Source organism: Carassius auratus, chromosome 2 (genome assembly GCF_003368295.1).
Source record: "Carassius auratus strain Wakin chromosome 2, ASM336829v1, whole genome shotgun sequence".
Lineage (NCBI taxonomy): Eukaryota > Metazoa > Chordata > Actinopteri > Cypriniformes > Cyprinidae > Carassius > Carassius auratus.
The window spans coordinates 20,700,436-20,715,117 of record NC_039244.1 but is presented as its reverse complement, the minus strand read 5'-3'; the positions used below and the strand labels follow the sequence as shown (position 1 = coordinate 20,715,117).

General features: G+C 38.1%; 1 protein-coding gene across 1 annotated transcript in view; it reads right to left on the bottom strand.

Moving 5' to 3' along the window:
* Positions 1 to 14,682, bottom strand: part of LOC113120233 (single-stranded DNA-binding protein 3-like) — a 45,518-nt gene that overhangs the window by 17,056 nt on the left and 13,780 nt on the right. Inside the window, exon 4 of the mRNA XM_026290161.1 lies at positions 11,176 to 11,260. Within this exon, the coding sequence (XP_026145946.1) occupies positions 11,176 to 11,260 (85 nt within the window). The remainder of the gene's footprint in view (positions 1 to 11,175; positions 11,261 to 14,682) is intronic.

The following is a 14,682-nucleotide window of genomic DNA, read 5'->3' as shown; positions in this document are numbered from 1 at the left end:
CTACACCGAACCAACCCGGACCCGTCTGTTATTTCAAAAGCTGGACCCAGACCTGTGTAGATCCGAGAAATGCCTACCCGGACCTGACCCGGACCCATCTATTATTTGAAAGCTGGACACGAACCCGCTGGGAAGACACGGACCCGACTGGACTCAATTGTCACATATTCCACCTTAAATTGCTATTACAAGTCAATAAACCTGTTGCGAAAAATAACAGCTTTTTGTCTTACCAAATAGCCGGATCAACCTAAAATATGCTTTTTAACGCAATATGAGCATCATAGAAAACATTCAGGTATACAGTCTATGATTATTACCTGCGTGCACTTGCATTAACTCTGAGTCTGCGCGCTCTAACGGCAGAGAGAGAGAGGGAGAGACCTTTTTTTTTTATGGCTCACACTTTTCTTTTCCTAATTTTACTAGTTGCAAGTTACAAAAACACAAGCAGTGTCTGATCACGGCCGGGTGTTCTCCGAGTCCGATGACTCTGATCGCACGGGTATTACACACAATGTTAAACAGACCCAGGACCTGAAGTAATAGATTTGGACCCGACGCGGACCCCGCTGATCATTTAAAATGTAGACCTGAACCCGTACAGGTCCCGGGTCGACGGGTCTCGGGTGCACTCTAAAGACCTGTACTGTAAGGTCACTCATCTAATCACTGTAACCTTCAATAGCCTTTATTCGCATGAGTGAATGAATGAAATTACAATCAAACACTTAATTTGTGCTAATGCAAAATCCTTAAGAATTTAGTCTTGTGATTTAACTAATTAGTGGGTCAACACCGTGAGTGTGTGTGCAACAGTCACACAGCTGAGCCTCCCGGAGTGTATGGAGGCAGATCTGCTCGGAGCATCATATGCATCTAATTGTCTGTGCTGTACTGCTCTACATTACGGCGGAAACACTTTATCGATTTAAAATTAGCAGAGAGCTCAAGTGGACTGGACTCAGAGGAAGCACATTCTGCATGAAAAAAGTGAAAGAAAATTGGCTTCGTGATAAACCAAGCTGTGGAAATATTCTCAAAGTAAGTATTTATGATAATAAAATAATTGAAGTGAATATTACTTTAGGATAAAATATTAAATAATAATAATAAAAGGTGTAGAAATTTGGTGTATGGGGGAGGGGATGTCTAGGGGAGGTCCCAGGATCCGGGGTCATGAGGGACGATCGCCTATAGGAACAATACTCTGCCATTATTTAGACAATTAAACAAAAAAGTCAGAATAGAACTCGTATAGAACTGAATAAAAATAATATATTGATATTTAATATTTATATATTTTCGAATAAATTAATAAATATTTAATAAAAAGCATTATCTGTTTTGGTTTCCAGCAAAGTGCATTCAGAAGTGATATTAAAGACATTTACTTGTACAAAAATATTAATATTTTATGTTCTTTATAACTTTCTATTCATCAAAGAACTCTTTCTACAAATATATTTAGCAGCACAACTGTTTTCAATAATGAAAATAACAAGAAATGTTTCTTGAGCACCAAATCAGCATATTAGAATGGATCATGTTGGAGAAATAGCTGTTGAAAATTCAGCTTTGCATCAAAGAAATAAATTAGATTTTTCAATATATTCAAATAGAAAACAGTTCTTTTAAATTAGAATAATATTTCACAATTTTGCTGTTTTTACTGCATTTTTGATCAAATAAACGCAGCCTTGGTGAGCAAAAGAAAAGTCTTTGAAAAACTCTTAAGTTGGGGGAGGGATGCTAATGTTATTGTACATATCCGGAGTTATTTACATCGTTAAAGAGTTGTATTCTCATACTAATCATGGCCAAAAAAAAAAACGTTTCGGATGTATGACAGAGTTTTCTGTGCCAAATACATTCCTTCTGGTTTCAAATCATTTTTGTTAAGTTTTTTTCCGCGAGTAAGGCCCTTCTATGGGTACTTCTCCTGGAAGAGCACACACACATTAACCAGAGCTGCACAGGACTTGCTCAGGAAGAATGTCTCCAAAGAAATGTGTTTGTGAGGGAAAGATAACCTTGTTCATCTTCCCGAAGGACCCAGCATTAAGGGGACAGTGGATGCAGTTTGTTTTTCCGGGGGAACGCATACTGGGAATGGAGAAAGTTGCATTCAATGACAAAAACAGAGACCACGGTTATCAAAAGTATGGGAATACTTTAAAAAGAGGACAAATAAAATGGCCCTTTGTTCCCTTTGCAAAACCGATATGTGTACCATGGCAGCACAACTGCGATGAGCGAGCACCTCAGAAGAAAACATCTTGGCGCGAGCACCTCAGAGGAAAACATCTTGGCGCTCTCCGGTTACGGTTTAACTGGTTACCATGTGATCTGGTGACCAACTTCCTGGTTCAGGTCTGATATTCTTGCGCTTGCGGCATTCTGAAAAGTTGATATGTTTTTAACTCGATGCGGTGCAGACGCGCCTGGAAAAAAAGAGTGCGTCGTGACCGCGCCTCTTGCATTATGAGCGCGCTTATTGCGCGCCTACATTGGAAATTACGTGATATGTGAACGGCCCTTAAAAGACAGCGCGCCGTGAGACAACAGTCACAAACCACCGAGCTACCCCGAATCAGCTCCAGATCTCTGGAACCCAAGCTAAACCATAGCAGAACCCTGACTACATTTTATGGTTTGTGATGCTAAAGAACATTTCATGACGTCTCAGACAACTGTAAATTTATGGCTACTGTGGTTTAATTATAAACGCTATCATAAACTCATATTTACCATAGTAAAACCATTTTCTTTGCCTCTTTATTATTTTATACTGTCAACCACATTGGTTGAAAATGAATAAAGGTTGAAATATTATATTAGAAGTTGTACTTATATTTTTTATGTAAAGTTCTCCAAAGGATTCATTAGCTAATAAAAAAAAGAACATTAGATTAATTATTTATTGTAATAAAAATAATCGTTAGATTAGTCGACAGAAAAAATAATCGTTAGTTGCAGCTCTTTAGTGGTCAACCGATATATCACCAAGGCTGACATATCGGTCGATATTTGGAATTTTTTTAATATCGGCAATGGCCAATAAATTTTTTCTGTTTGGCCGTTGCGTTCTACTTTTATTTTGACACGCGCCAGACTTTTATTTGCTCACATTCTCCCTCTTGTTTGCTGTTGTCCTTAACAGTTCTGTATTATATGGATAGAAGTCTGTCTAATAATCAGATAAAATGGTTAAACAAAGAAATTAAAATGTATAAAAGTAATATATTATTAGAAATATAGAAAGGCAAACATTATAATTCGTTCTCGTTTGCCGTCAGCATTCAGCAAATATGCATTTATATACGGTAATTTAAACTAATCTTTGAATGAATAATCAACATTTACTTTTCATTACTTTTATGCATTTGCCCACAGTCATCTAATGTATATGTATGTTTATTTTTAATCAATTTTCAAATTATTCAACATTTCTTAAATATAAATTTAAATAAATAAAATTATATCGGCTTTATATCAGCCACCCTGCTTTCCAAGATATTGGCATTGGCTGTCAAAAAACACATATCGGTCGACCACTAATTACATTTCTGTGTTTTGTTGGCAATCAACACGTAAGTGCAGATAATGTAAACAACACGAACATGCTCGCGACTCTTTAGCTCCGTTCATGGCACGCCTCCAGGAAATGCGGTACTACTCCACAGGACCTCAAGATTAACATGAGATTATGTGTTATGTCCCCTTTAAAATTTGGGGCCACTAAAATTGCACAGAAGAATAACTAGTGCAACACCACCAAAATGGAAACCAGGTGATTGGCAAAATGTTCTATAGCAGAAGAGATTTTAATCGTGTTATGCCTGGTTACACTGTGCAAGCAGTGGTGCTTTTGCAGCAAGAAAAAAAATCTGGGATCTTTGTTTTTCCTTCATTTCTTTCCTTCCCTTTCTGCTTTATTTCTTTTTCCATTTCTCTCACTCTCTTCGCTTTTCTCATGCTGCAAGAAGGACAGTAGGTCAAGGAAAGAGCGAGCGGTGTGCTGGGGTTTCAGTGTGGTATAGAATGTAAATGAGGTGTGTAGCGAGACTTACTGCGGGTCTCCGCCTGAGATCTAATTGTACCACAGCTGTGATAAACCATCGCCACGCTTCAGCCCTATTCCACCTAGTATCGACAAACAGCGCAAGAGTATTATTGCAAACTGAGCCTGGTGTGTTTTGAAATATTTCAAGGTGTAATGGTGCCTTTAACGTCTGGATTTTTTATTGGTAAATTAACAAATTTAAGTCAAGAAGATGGGAAGCACCTCTGCAGGCTTATAAAAAAAACGGTAAATCATTGTCTGCCTGCTAAATTGGTCTGGATTGATAAAGCTCTTTTTTTCTTCTGCAGTTCTCTTTACACTAAAGTCAACACCACCAAGTTCAAATGTTGGTTCAGAGCGAGGCCGAAGGGACCACATGCACTTGCTCTCTTACACACATACACACAAACACACACACACACACACACACACACACACACCTAACGGTGCAGGTGTAATCATCAGGGAACCATGAGATGCTGCTGGAATGATAAAGGTAATCAGACAATATTACCGTCACTGGCACATTTTATTATAATAATCTATAAATAATAAAAAGTGTTTAAGAAACTTTACATTTTACATACTTTACAAAGGTGACATTACATTTTACTATTTAAAATTATTATAATTATTTTCATTATTATTATTATTATTATATAAATATCAACATTACTTAAAATAAGCATTTTTGTCAAATATTATTAAACATCAATTTTGATTAAATTAAATAAGCACTTTTTTATATTATTATATTATCATTAAATATAAGCAATGCTTAAACTGAATAACATTTTATTATTATCATTAATAATATCTCAGCATTATACTGTCCACTGGTCATTCTGCTAAAATCATTAGCAACAGACATATTGGGTGACCATTAATTTGAACCCTGGTGGTTTGATTGCAATCATGTGGCTGGATTAAAGAAAAAACAGAAACAACAGCCATACCAGCTGAGCTTCTCACTCTCAATCATGAACATTTCCTCTCACTGTGTGTCCCATTAATTAGTGCCTCGTTGAGAGCTAACGAACACAACTCGTGTCAACAGCTATAATGTAACAGTGTAACTGGAAAGCGAGTAATCTGTTGTGTTGATACTCTCGTTTGTTGCCATTAGCCAAGGCAGTGCAGCAGTTCTCAGATGAAAGGGGCAACGTAAAACACGTGTGTGCCTTCTGAATAAGCATAGATTGCATTGTACACAGATGTAGAGTGTTGCACCCCTCTTGAGAAAACAGCCTGCCGTAGGCCCGGTGTCCAAACACACATAAACATGCAGCATATGCGAACATGTCTGAGTGTGTAAAGGCACTCATACCACCACAAACACACAAAGAAAAGAAAAGCAATCCAAGGAAGCCTCTTTTGGTTCAGGGATGGGTTTGGATGCCCAGCTGGTACTTGAGTCTGGTGTACTGGCGCCACCCTCACAAGCTGCTACCAGCCAACACGCTACAACAGCACCAGACGCACGCCTCGCCAAGAGTGTACCGCCAGCACCGCCGGCCAACCCTACAAGAGAGAAAGAACATTTGTCTGAAGAACGAGAGAGGCTAACGGGAACGAGCGTAGAGGAGTAAAGGTTTTCAGAGTGATCAAGGAAGACCAGGAGAAAGAGACGGGGAAAAGAAGTCTGGTGTGGAAGATCTGGGCTGGTATATGGTATATTTTTGATGTGCACACTGCTCAAATAGTGAAAGTGAAAGTGAAAAGTGACTTATAGGTAATATAGAGTTTCTCACTGTTTGCACTTAATAACTACTCTCCTACACAGTTTCTTTATTTGTTTTTAACAGAAGAATTCATATTTACCAGTTTATGGATAAATATACATATAAACCGCTGTGCTGCTCATTTTTATCATGCAAAAAAAAAAAAAAAAAAAAAACCCTACCCGCGCCCAAAACAGGTTGCCTCTGGATGAGTATCCAAAACAAGGTTGTCCTGCTCCACTTCACATTTGCAGAGTGAAAGGAGAGTTTTATAATGACAGGACATGTATTTATACAACACTTTATTCAAAAGGAAGAGCTGCTCATTCCGTGCGTCATACATTATTACATTATTTCTGCATCATTGCACATGCGCAGTTTCGTGGTTCAATCCAATCAAGTGTTTACAAGCACTCTAAAATGTATTGGAAGAGGAATAAACCACCCCTTTCAATCCGATCAAAATTTCATTCAATTCAGCTCAATCGGATCGATTAAGGTGTTTATATGAGCGTTTTTCAATCCGATTGAGCCGTCAATCTGATTACAAACAGATTAATTGGGTGCATATAAATGTAGCCACTGATTTATCCAATTAAATGGTCTCTGAAACGAGAATGTACTTTTCTTAATATCACCTGCAACTGACTCAGTATTATTAGTTAAGCAAACAGTAAAATAAAAAACTTGAAGAACAGTCTCGCTGCTTTTTCTTCTGTGTGGGTGTATTCAAGCTGTGCGCTTCAGTTTGAATCTGAATAGCGCGTTCAGCGCGGCGGTGTGGTCACATTAGATATAATGAAGGGAGACGTGAAAAACGGACATCGCATTGTTTTCATATGGATTACTTTATCGCAGAATATGTTTTCGGCGGCACTTGTTTACCATATTTTTCGGACTATAAGTCGCACCTAAGTATAAGTCGCATCAGTCCAAAAATACGTCATGAATGGGAAAAAACATACAAGTCGCACTGGACTATAAGTCGCATTTATTTAGATCCAAGCATTTCTCTCGGTTCATGTCAAATTAATTTTGATAAGTCGCACCTTACTATAAGTCGCAGGACCAGCCAAACTATGAAAAAAGTGTGACTTATAGTCCGGAAAATAGGTAGTTTAAAAGTAGACATGCTTTCTATAGGCTTTCTATAGGCATCTCTCTCATGTCTCTTCATTGAGTATTCACGGAGTTACAGTTCATTTTAATGACGTGTTTTTAAATGAAGATCAGCGCAGACACCTTTTTGTTTGTTGTTAATATGTCTGTATCCAACAAAAAGTAGACCCTTTACAGATTCGATTGATGTATTGCTCTTATCTGTACGATTAAAACTGAAAGAGTAATTTAAGTTCTTTTCAGGGTTATAAGGAGAAAATGACTCATAACGCATATCCGCGTTAATCGACTTCAGAGGGTTAACTAAAATAAATGTTAATGACAAAAAAAAAAACAGACTTTCTTTATACTTTGTTGTCTTTTACTTCAAGCTCAAATGGGAGAAAAAAATTCAACACTGTAAAAAATTAGACAGTTCACCTTTAAGGCTCAACCATCAGGATGTGATCAACACAGTGAGGCAGAAACTGTAAATTGTGTTATGGTCATTCTTGTCATTTAGACATGGCACACACGGCCATAATAAGCTGACGCAGTGCTTGTCATTAGAGGGTGTGGTGAAGAAATCTGCTGATGTGCCGCCTCGTCCAATAAGTGCTGACCTGTAGGGCCTGTATACCATATGCACAAAGAATCAGAAATTCCTGACACAAAGCATCAAGCGTAACATCTCTTCCATATTAATTTAAGTTTCTGTCCCTACCTGCAACTGTGACAAAAGAAAAAAAGGTAATTTAATTCATCTAGTCCCACCCATATTCTATGCTGATTGGACCAAATTCCAGCTCCTTAAAGCTTGATCACGACTAGTTAGGACATGGATTAGGAACAGAAAAGATCTCTTCACTTATAAGACTATGCACCCTTCCAAATACTCCTCGTTACCCTCTGTTACCTTCTTGATACTCAACTCCAGTCCTCCTCCAGAGAGTCTGGATCAAATATTAACTACCGAGCATGCTCAGTGCAGTCCTGTGCGCCTCACTGGATAGCAATCATAAACAGCCAGTGGCTTTAACTTTTAACTCACGGCAGTGCGCCAACATGCACAAGCAAACAATACTTTTTTTTTTTTAAACCTTTGTGTTTATGTTTCATATTCGCTGACAAAATTCTCCTATAATGAAAAAAGCTCTCTTCTGTTCTGCCTGCAATATCCACAGGATAATAAAAGACGGGTGAGAGTAAGTGAGAGAAAATAATTTAGGACATGTGTGTTCTTCTCTATATAGATTCTTTAACTAGGGATTCTCTTAACAAATAGCCTCAATTCTCCTCCGTTGCAAACGTGCATGTGTGTGCGCGTTCCTTCATTATCATTATTCCTGTGTGTCGTCATACTGCCCGCACTGCCTCTCCTTCCCCCAAGCTAGCAAGTGAACGGCATCATGGGGGAAACAGCAAGAATACCCAATCAATCTTCCCCAGAGAGAACAAGAGGGAATGAGGGGGAGGGGAAGAAAAAAAGGCAGACACGCATACACAATATCTATATAAAGTATGCAATTTCCATATTTTACTACAGTAATCTTCCTGATGAAATCATACCAGCCGCCAACCATCAGAATGATTAATTGGAATCCTAATATTCTAGACTACCACAATGACACTTACAAAAATATCTACACTGGGGACAAAGAGTGTGATTGTGATCGAGATATGCTGCAAGCAGGACTCGGACCTCAATGCGTATGAAGCAACGTCTGTTTAAATGTTAAAAAAAATGTTAATCTGAAGAATAAATATTGCTTGCCAATATTAAAGAGAAAAGAAAAATTAAACATGAAAAGGACTAGGTAACAGGTTGTAAACCATGTATTATAAAATGGAAAAAGAAAGAGAGAAACCGTGCAGGTGAAGCAGAAACAGAACATTTCAGCATCACAAATGAAAACACACACACACACACACACACACACACACACGTGTTACCCCAGGTGCACCAATGTATAAAATAACAGGGTTGACATACTGTGGAAAACACTTTTGAGGTCAATTTGTCTTAAATTAGTTTTAATTTCCCCTTTTTTTTAAATCAAGATAATAAAAAAAGATCTACATATTTGTATTATTTTTGCCATTTTATTCTAGTCCCAGTGGTTTACTGGGCTTTTTCTAGGCTTGATTGTGTTTATGGGGTGCAGTCTATCGTGTTCATGCTTCGCTTTTTTAAAAATGCATAATTTTTCACAAAATGTAGCATAATAATGATCTGTCCCTTCTCTGACAAACGCCTCAATTTATTTCCTGTTATTATGAAGCCCCTCCCTCAGAAATACTTGATGGGCTGAGATTGGTCAGCTGGCTCAGTGTGTTGTGATTGGCTAAACCGCCTCTAGAGCGCGTCAGAACATCCCGCCCCTCTCAAGCTCAGAATGTGCTCCGGTTGTATTGTAAACAATGACGTCCTCTATATTGCTATATTGAGAACCGCTGCTTTAGAACATTGGTTTTGAAACTTTAGAGAAGACAGAATCCATTAGAAGACAGAATCGCGATTAATATATGAACAGATTTTTACATGCAGCCCTACTTTTCTCTTCCTCTTCCTCTCTAAAGCAGCACAACATGGCCTCGCCATGGGGTTTATCTAGGTTCGTTACATGACGGACCTGGGAAGAAGCTCGTTGCAGTCCTTTACCAGCCATTTTTGCAGGCATTAAACCTGCCAGAATTTTAAAAGATAATATCTCCGTTTGCATAGACCTTTCAGAGCTGCAACTCTGCAGATATTGTTTATGCTCAAACTGCAACATTACAAACTATCTTACATTAAAAAAAGTGAAATCGCAATCCACCACCCCTTTAAAACTTTTTTAAAATTGTGCATTTTTTTTTAACCTTTTTATATTCAATAAATATTTAATAACAATACTACATAATAAATGTTAAGTGTAAAAAAAAAGAAAAAAAAAAAGGTTTTGCAGGACTATTATGCAGTTTACTTGGATCGTCAACCAGATCTGTAGTGTTTACAGTTTTTTAATCAATGCTCATTACAAAGCTTTATGCCTTCAGTGAAGAGTACACAGATGACTCTGGCATCTAGAGGTGTTGCATCCCAAAATTCCATCCCAACTGCCAAGATACCAAACCCACAAAATCCTTGGATTAGCCCCAAACCATTCCTGGTATTAGAGGATTAGACCGTTATATTCCATTATCTTACACCGAGAGGATTCCCGACTCCAAAAAGGTGTGGGCAATGCAAGCCTGAAGACAAACACACATACACAAACACACAGAGCACAGGCCTCTACAGAGCTGTGACCCAACAAGGGAGCAAAGGGATCAGAATAAGAACATGATAAATCACTGAACTCAAGGACACTAGTAGCCGCAAAGACCTTGTCAAGACCGGCACACATGATACTGCAGCTCTACAACACACATGAGTGCATTTACACACACACATTCTGACAAAATACTTTTTTCAGTGGAATACTTGAAAACCTCCAGTGTATAGTAACATAGACCTCCAAAAATAGTCACCGACTCGTACTCTATGTTCTACAGACATACAAAATGAATAATGAAGCCTATGGCTCCTTTAATTTAGTTTTGAGACCACCCTTGCCTCTTATTTATTTTTATTTATACTACGACAATCATAACTTGCATTAAAAATTGCATTGTCAACAACTCTTATATTTTAACAAAGTATGCGTAATCAGACATTTACAGTCAACCTGTTCTGAGCCATCCGTCGATCCTTCCCGCGGGCATCCCGACAACAACAACTGACATTTCATTATGCCTTTCACTGTAACTGAAATATTACATCTGTGAATGCACAGCATTCAGTACGTTAATCAGATTACATGTCTGTCTGTACAAATTAAAGAAGCCCTGCAAATCTGTGTTCGCGAGACGCCGAGCAGCTGCTTTATGAAAGCCACTGCCTCGAAAAATAAACGGAAATAAACATCCCATACTTGTCTTTCTAATGCACACAATTACATAGCATTGGAGCATTTTTCGAAAGGACAACCAGGAAGAAACATGATCTGGAACAAAACACTCATATACACACATAAAACATCTAACACACACTAATTCACGAGAAAACCCTCTATTCAGCAAACTTAACCTTATGGAGCGCTTGTATCCTGTGACACTTTGGTAAGCAAATCTATATAGTGTCTTTCACTAAACACCATCACATCAATAAACTTGGAGAACATACTGAAGGTAAGCCCCGCCCCTAACACAGCACCATGGGACGAGAAGTTAAGGCTCAGCTAAAAGACATGTCTGGATGTCACTCACATAGTCGTGGAAGGCCTTGGCCTCGCTGGAGTGCTCGCAGGTCTCACGCCGGTCTGGAGCGGCACAGTACAAATCCCAGAATACACTGCAACAGGAAACAGGAGAGAATGTGAAGAGAGAGAAAATGTGAAGAGAAAAAACATTTACAAGCAGTCAATAAATTGCTTTGACTTCAACGGAGCGTGATTATTCGTTATGAAAGTTACATCACAGCAAAGCCAGCATGGTAAAAATGAAGTCCAGTCAAACTTGAGACTCGTACACTTTTTCGCTCGCACCCGCTTGGCACAAACAGCAGGTTACAGATCAATTAAGCCAGGGATTTCCTCAATTAAGAGTCTTTGGGTCCTGCAGGGCTGTTTGGAAGGGGAACAAGGTTTGTGTCCAAATGGTATTTTAATTACTGAATCACTGAAGCTAAGCACCTGTTTAACTGGCCCAAATTAGATTGCTCCAGGTCTTCCGATATCGATTTAATGGATAACCTATAAAATCTCCTGGACAAAAAAAACCCGGTGGTGGGAAGGCTAAAGACTAACCACCACCACCCGACACGCGCCTGCTGTTGCTCTCACCAAGAAACGATATATTTATATCAGACAAAACTATTGGGTGATATTAAAGACCTGAATTGGGAAACATGTTGATATGACTGCTTTAGTGCCAGTGCAGGAAATTATTTGTGTTTTTTCCTGCAAACATTTACTAGGATAAAGAACATTCCTGAGCACTTGTTCAGTGAGTGAAAGTGTTACACAGGAAAAGGAGAGCAAGAGAGGATAAAAATGAGGTACCCTTTGTATGTGGGGGAAGGGGACATTAATGGGAAGAGGAAACTAGAAACAGACATGGAAAGATGGAGAAAATGGAGGGAGAGAAAGAGGGGGACAGGAAGTGAGAGAGAAACATCTAAAACTCCAGATAAATGGCTTGATAACAAAATGTAACCACAGACGTACACAATTTAAGGTGATTTTACATTTATAAAATGGCAAAATGGTAAACTTAAATGCCCGGACACTTAAATGTTAAACTATAAAAACTAAATAACCCTTAGAAATACCAAAATACCATATTGTTTCTTTTGTACAGGATAATTGCAAATACAATGGTTAAGCCACTGTTTATATATAGAAAAATAATTTAAAAAACTAAAATGTCCAAAATATTGTTACAGGAGATTCTAAACTACTTTGTGATTTTACAGTAGTAACAATAACTTCACAAATTAATGTATGCTATACATTATCCTAAATCTATACATTAAAAAAGGTTTACAAACTAAAGTAAAAAAAATTTTTTTAATTATTAAACACTCATATTTCATATAAAGTATGCCCATACTTTGGACAAGTTGGTTGGTTCTCTTTTTTCTATATAAAAAAATATATATATTTATTCCTCTAATAACCAAGCTGAATTTTCAGCAGCCATTCCTTCAGTCTTCAGTGTCACAAATTATTCTAATATTCTGATTTGGTGCTCAAGAAACATTTCTTATTATTATAAGTGTTTTTGAAACGGTTGTACTGGCTAATATTTTTGCAAAAAACATTACACTTTTGTTCAGAATTCTTTAATGAGTCTAAAATAATATTTTCTACCTTTATAAATGTTTTTACTGTCACTTTACACCAATTTAATGCATCCTTGCTGAATAAAAGTATTAATTTCTTAAAGAAAAAAAAAATATTCACTAACCCCAATGTTTTTAATGGTACTGTGATTTTATATAGGGAAAAGGGTCCCTCTAAAACCAAATAAACTGTGTAGCAATGATTTACGGTTGACTCGTACACATGGTCTAACCTCAACACACCACCTGCAGGTTTGCCCGAATTATGCCAAGGCGCTTCCTTGTGAGTCAAACAACGTAATGACAATGAGTCGGGCTTTACGCGTGCCTCTGATGCAAATTATAGGGAACTACATTCTCATGTTAATAGATTCTCTTAAACACTAAGCTCTTCTCTGGGGGCAATTAAGCCAATCCTAATGGTGAAGACAATACGAGACAAAAGCAGGGGTAATATGGCAACATCCATACGTATATGGACCTTACAGCGCTTTCGCATGTGTATTATTAGGAGTACAGTAGTATGTTATTTGCATTTGAGAAACAAGATAATCCTGACCCTCGGGCAGCCGCTGACCTCAGGTAATTGAACATCTGCACGGCTTATGGCAAATAACGAAATCATGAGAAATAGGAAATCCTCTCCAAATGAACCTGAGCAATCTTAGAGAAGCAATTACAGGGGAGTCGTGAGCTTGGCATATTCGTGAAGTTTCGTGCCAGCTCGAAGAGTTACAAGGCACTAACAAACAGAAGGAGAGGTTTAACGACTCAAGTTCTTTCCTCAAATCAGCACTCATTCCCCTTTATCCTATACGACGACTGCCGACCGGTGAGCTGTCCTGACCCACTGGCCTCCCGCTGGCCCTCAGTCTGTCATTGGTCCCCGCTCAATGGAGAAGAATATAACCAAATTGGGCCAGTGGGGGATTCGGACACTTGCCACAAAGGGGAACGGTATGCAAAGAGTTAATCTGTGTTTGGGATCTTTAACAGGAACAAAGGACAGCAGCAGAGACAAAGGTTGATGAAAGGGGTTTAGAGGAGGGATGGGCCATGTCTTTGCCACACCATCTGGGCTTTTGTCTGAAGGAGTGGGGTGGGAGAGCCAGGCCCTGGCAGACGTGCCTGACCTGATAATACACCCCTGCCACAGGTCAATCCACAGCAGGTTTAACATACTGTTTGACGGCTGTTTCACAGCCAAACGTAAGTCTGGATTAGTATAAATCAATACAGTGAAAGAGAATACAAACAATCTTGGAGATGGTCTGTAACAGATATACTCTCTTTCATGGGGGAGTCGCTTTTGTATTAACAGTGAGGATATTTTCAGGTTAACTGTATCATTCATATTTTAACTTGCCCTGTCCAACACAAAAAAAAGCATTTAAAAAAAAACAATTTTAAATTTTTTTATATTTATAAAATTGTTAAAAAAGTATATTTATTATTATTATTACTATTATTATTTTTATTAAATCTCCAAGGCAGCAATAACACTTTTCTGGACATTAATGTATATTGAAAAACATTACTATCTGATTTGTTATTTGCAACACACTCTTTGCAACACAAAATCTCATAAGTCAACAAGCTCGATGTACTGTACCTAGCTGACAAGTTTACAAAGTTGATAAGCAGAATCCTTATTGTTGAGTCCTGCAGGTGCAATGCGATGCAGTGACAAGCCATAAATCTTATCCTAAGTTTTTGCTTAAACAAGCCATAACGAGCGGCTCATGACAAGACATTTGAGGTCTGGATAACAGTAGCAGTGATGCTTGCCTTAGTAAGCACTGCTAAAAATGTGCAGATGAGCTGTAAATTCTGTAACTTCATGCAACATTTGAGCTTTCAGCAAGGAGTGAAAAATAACTTGCGCTGTGCCTAGATTAGACAAGATGTCAGAGAAATTTTGTCCATTTTTA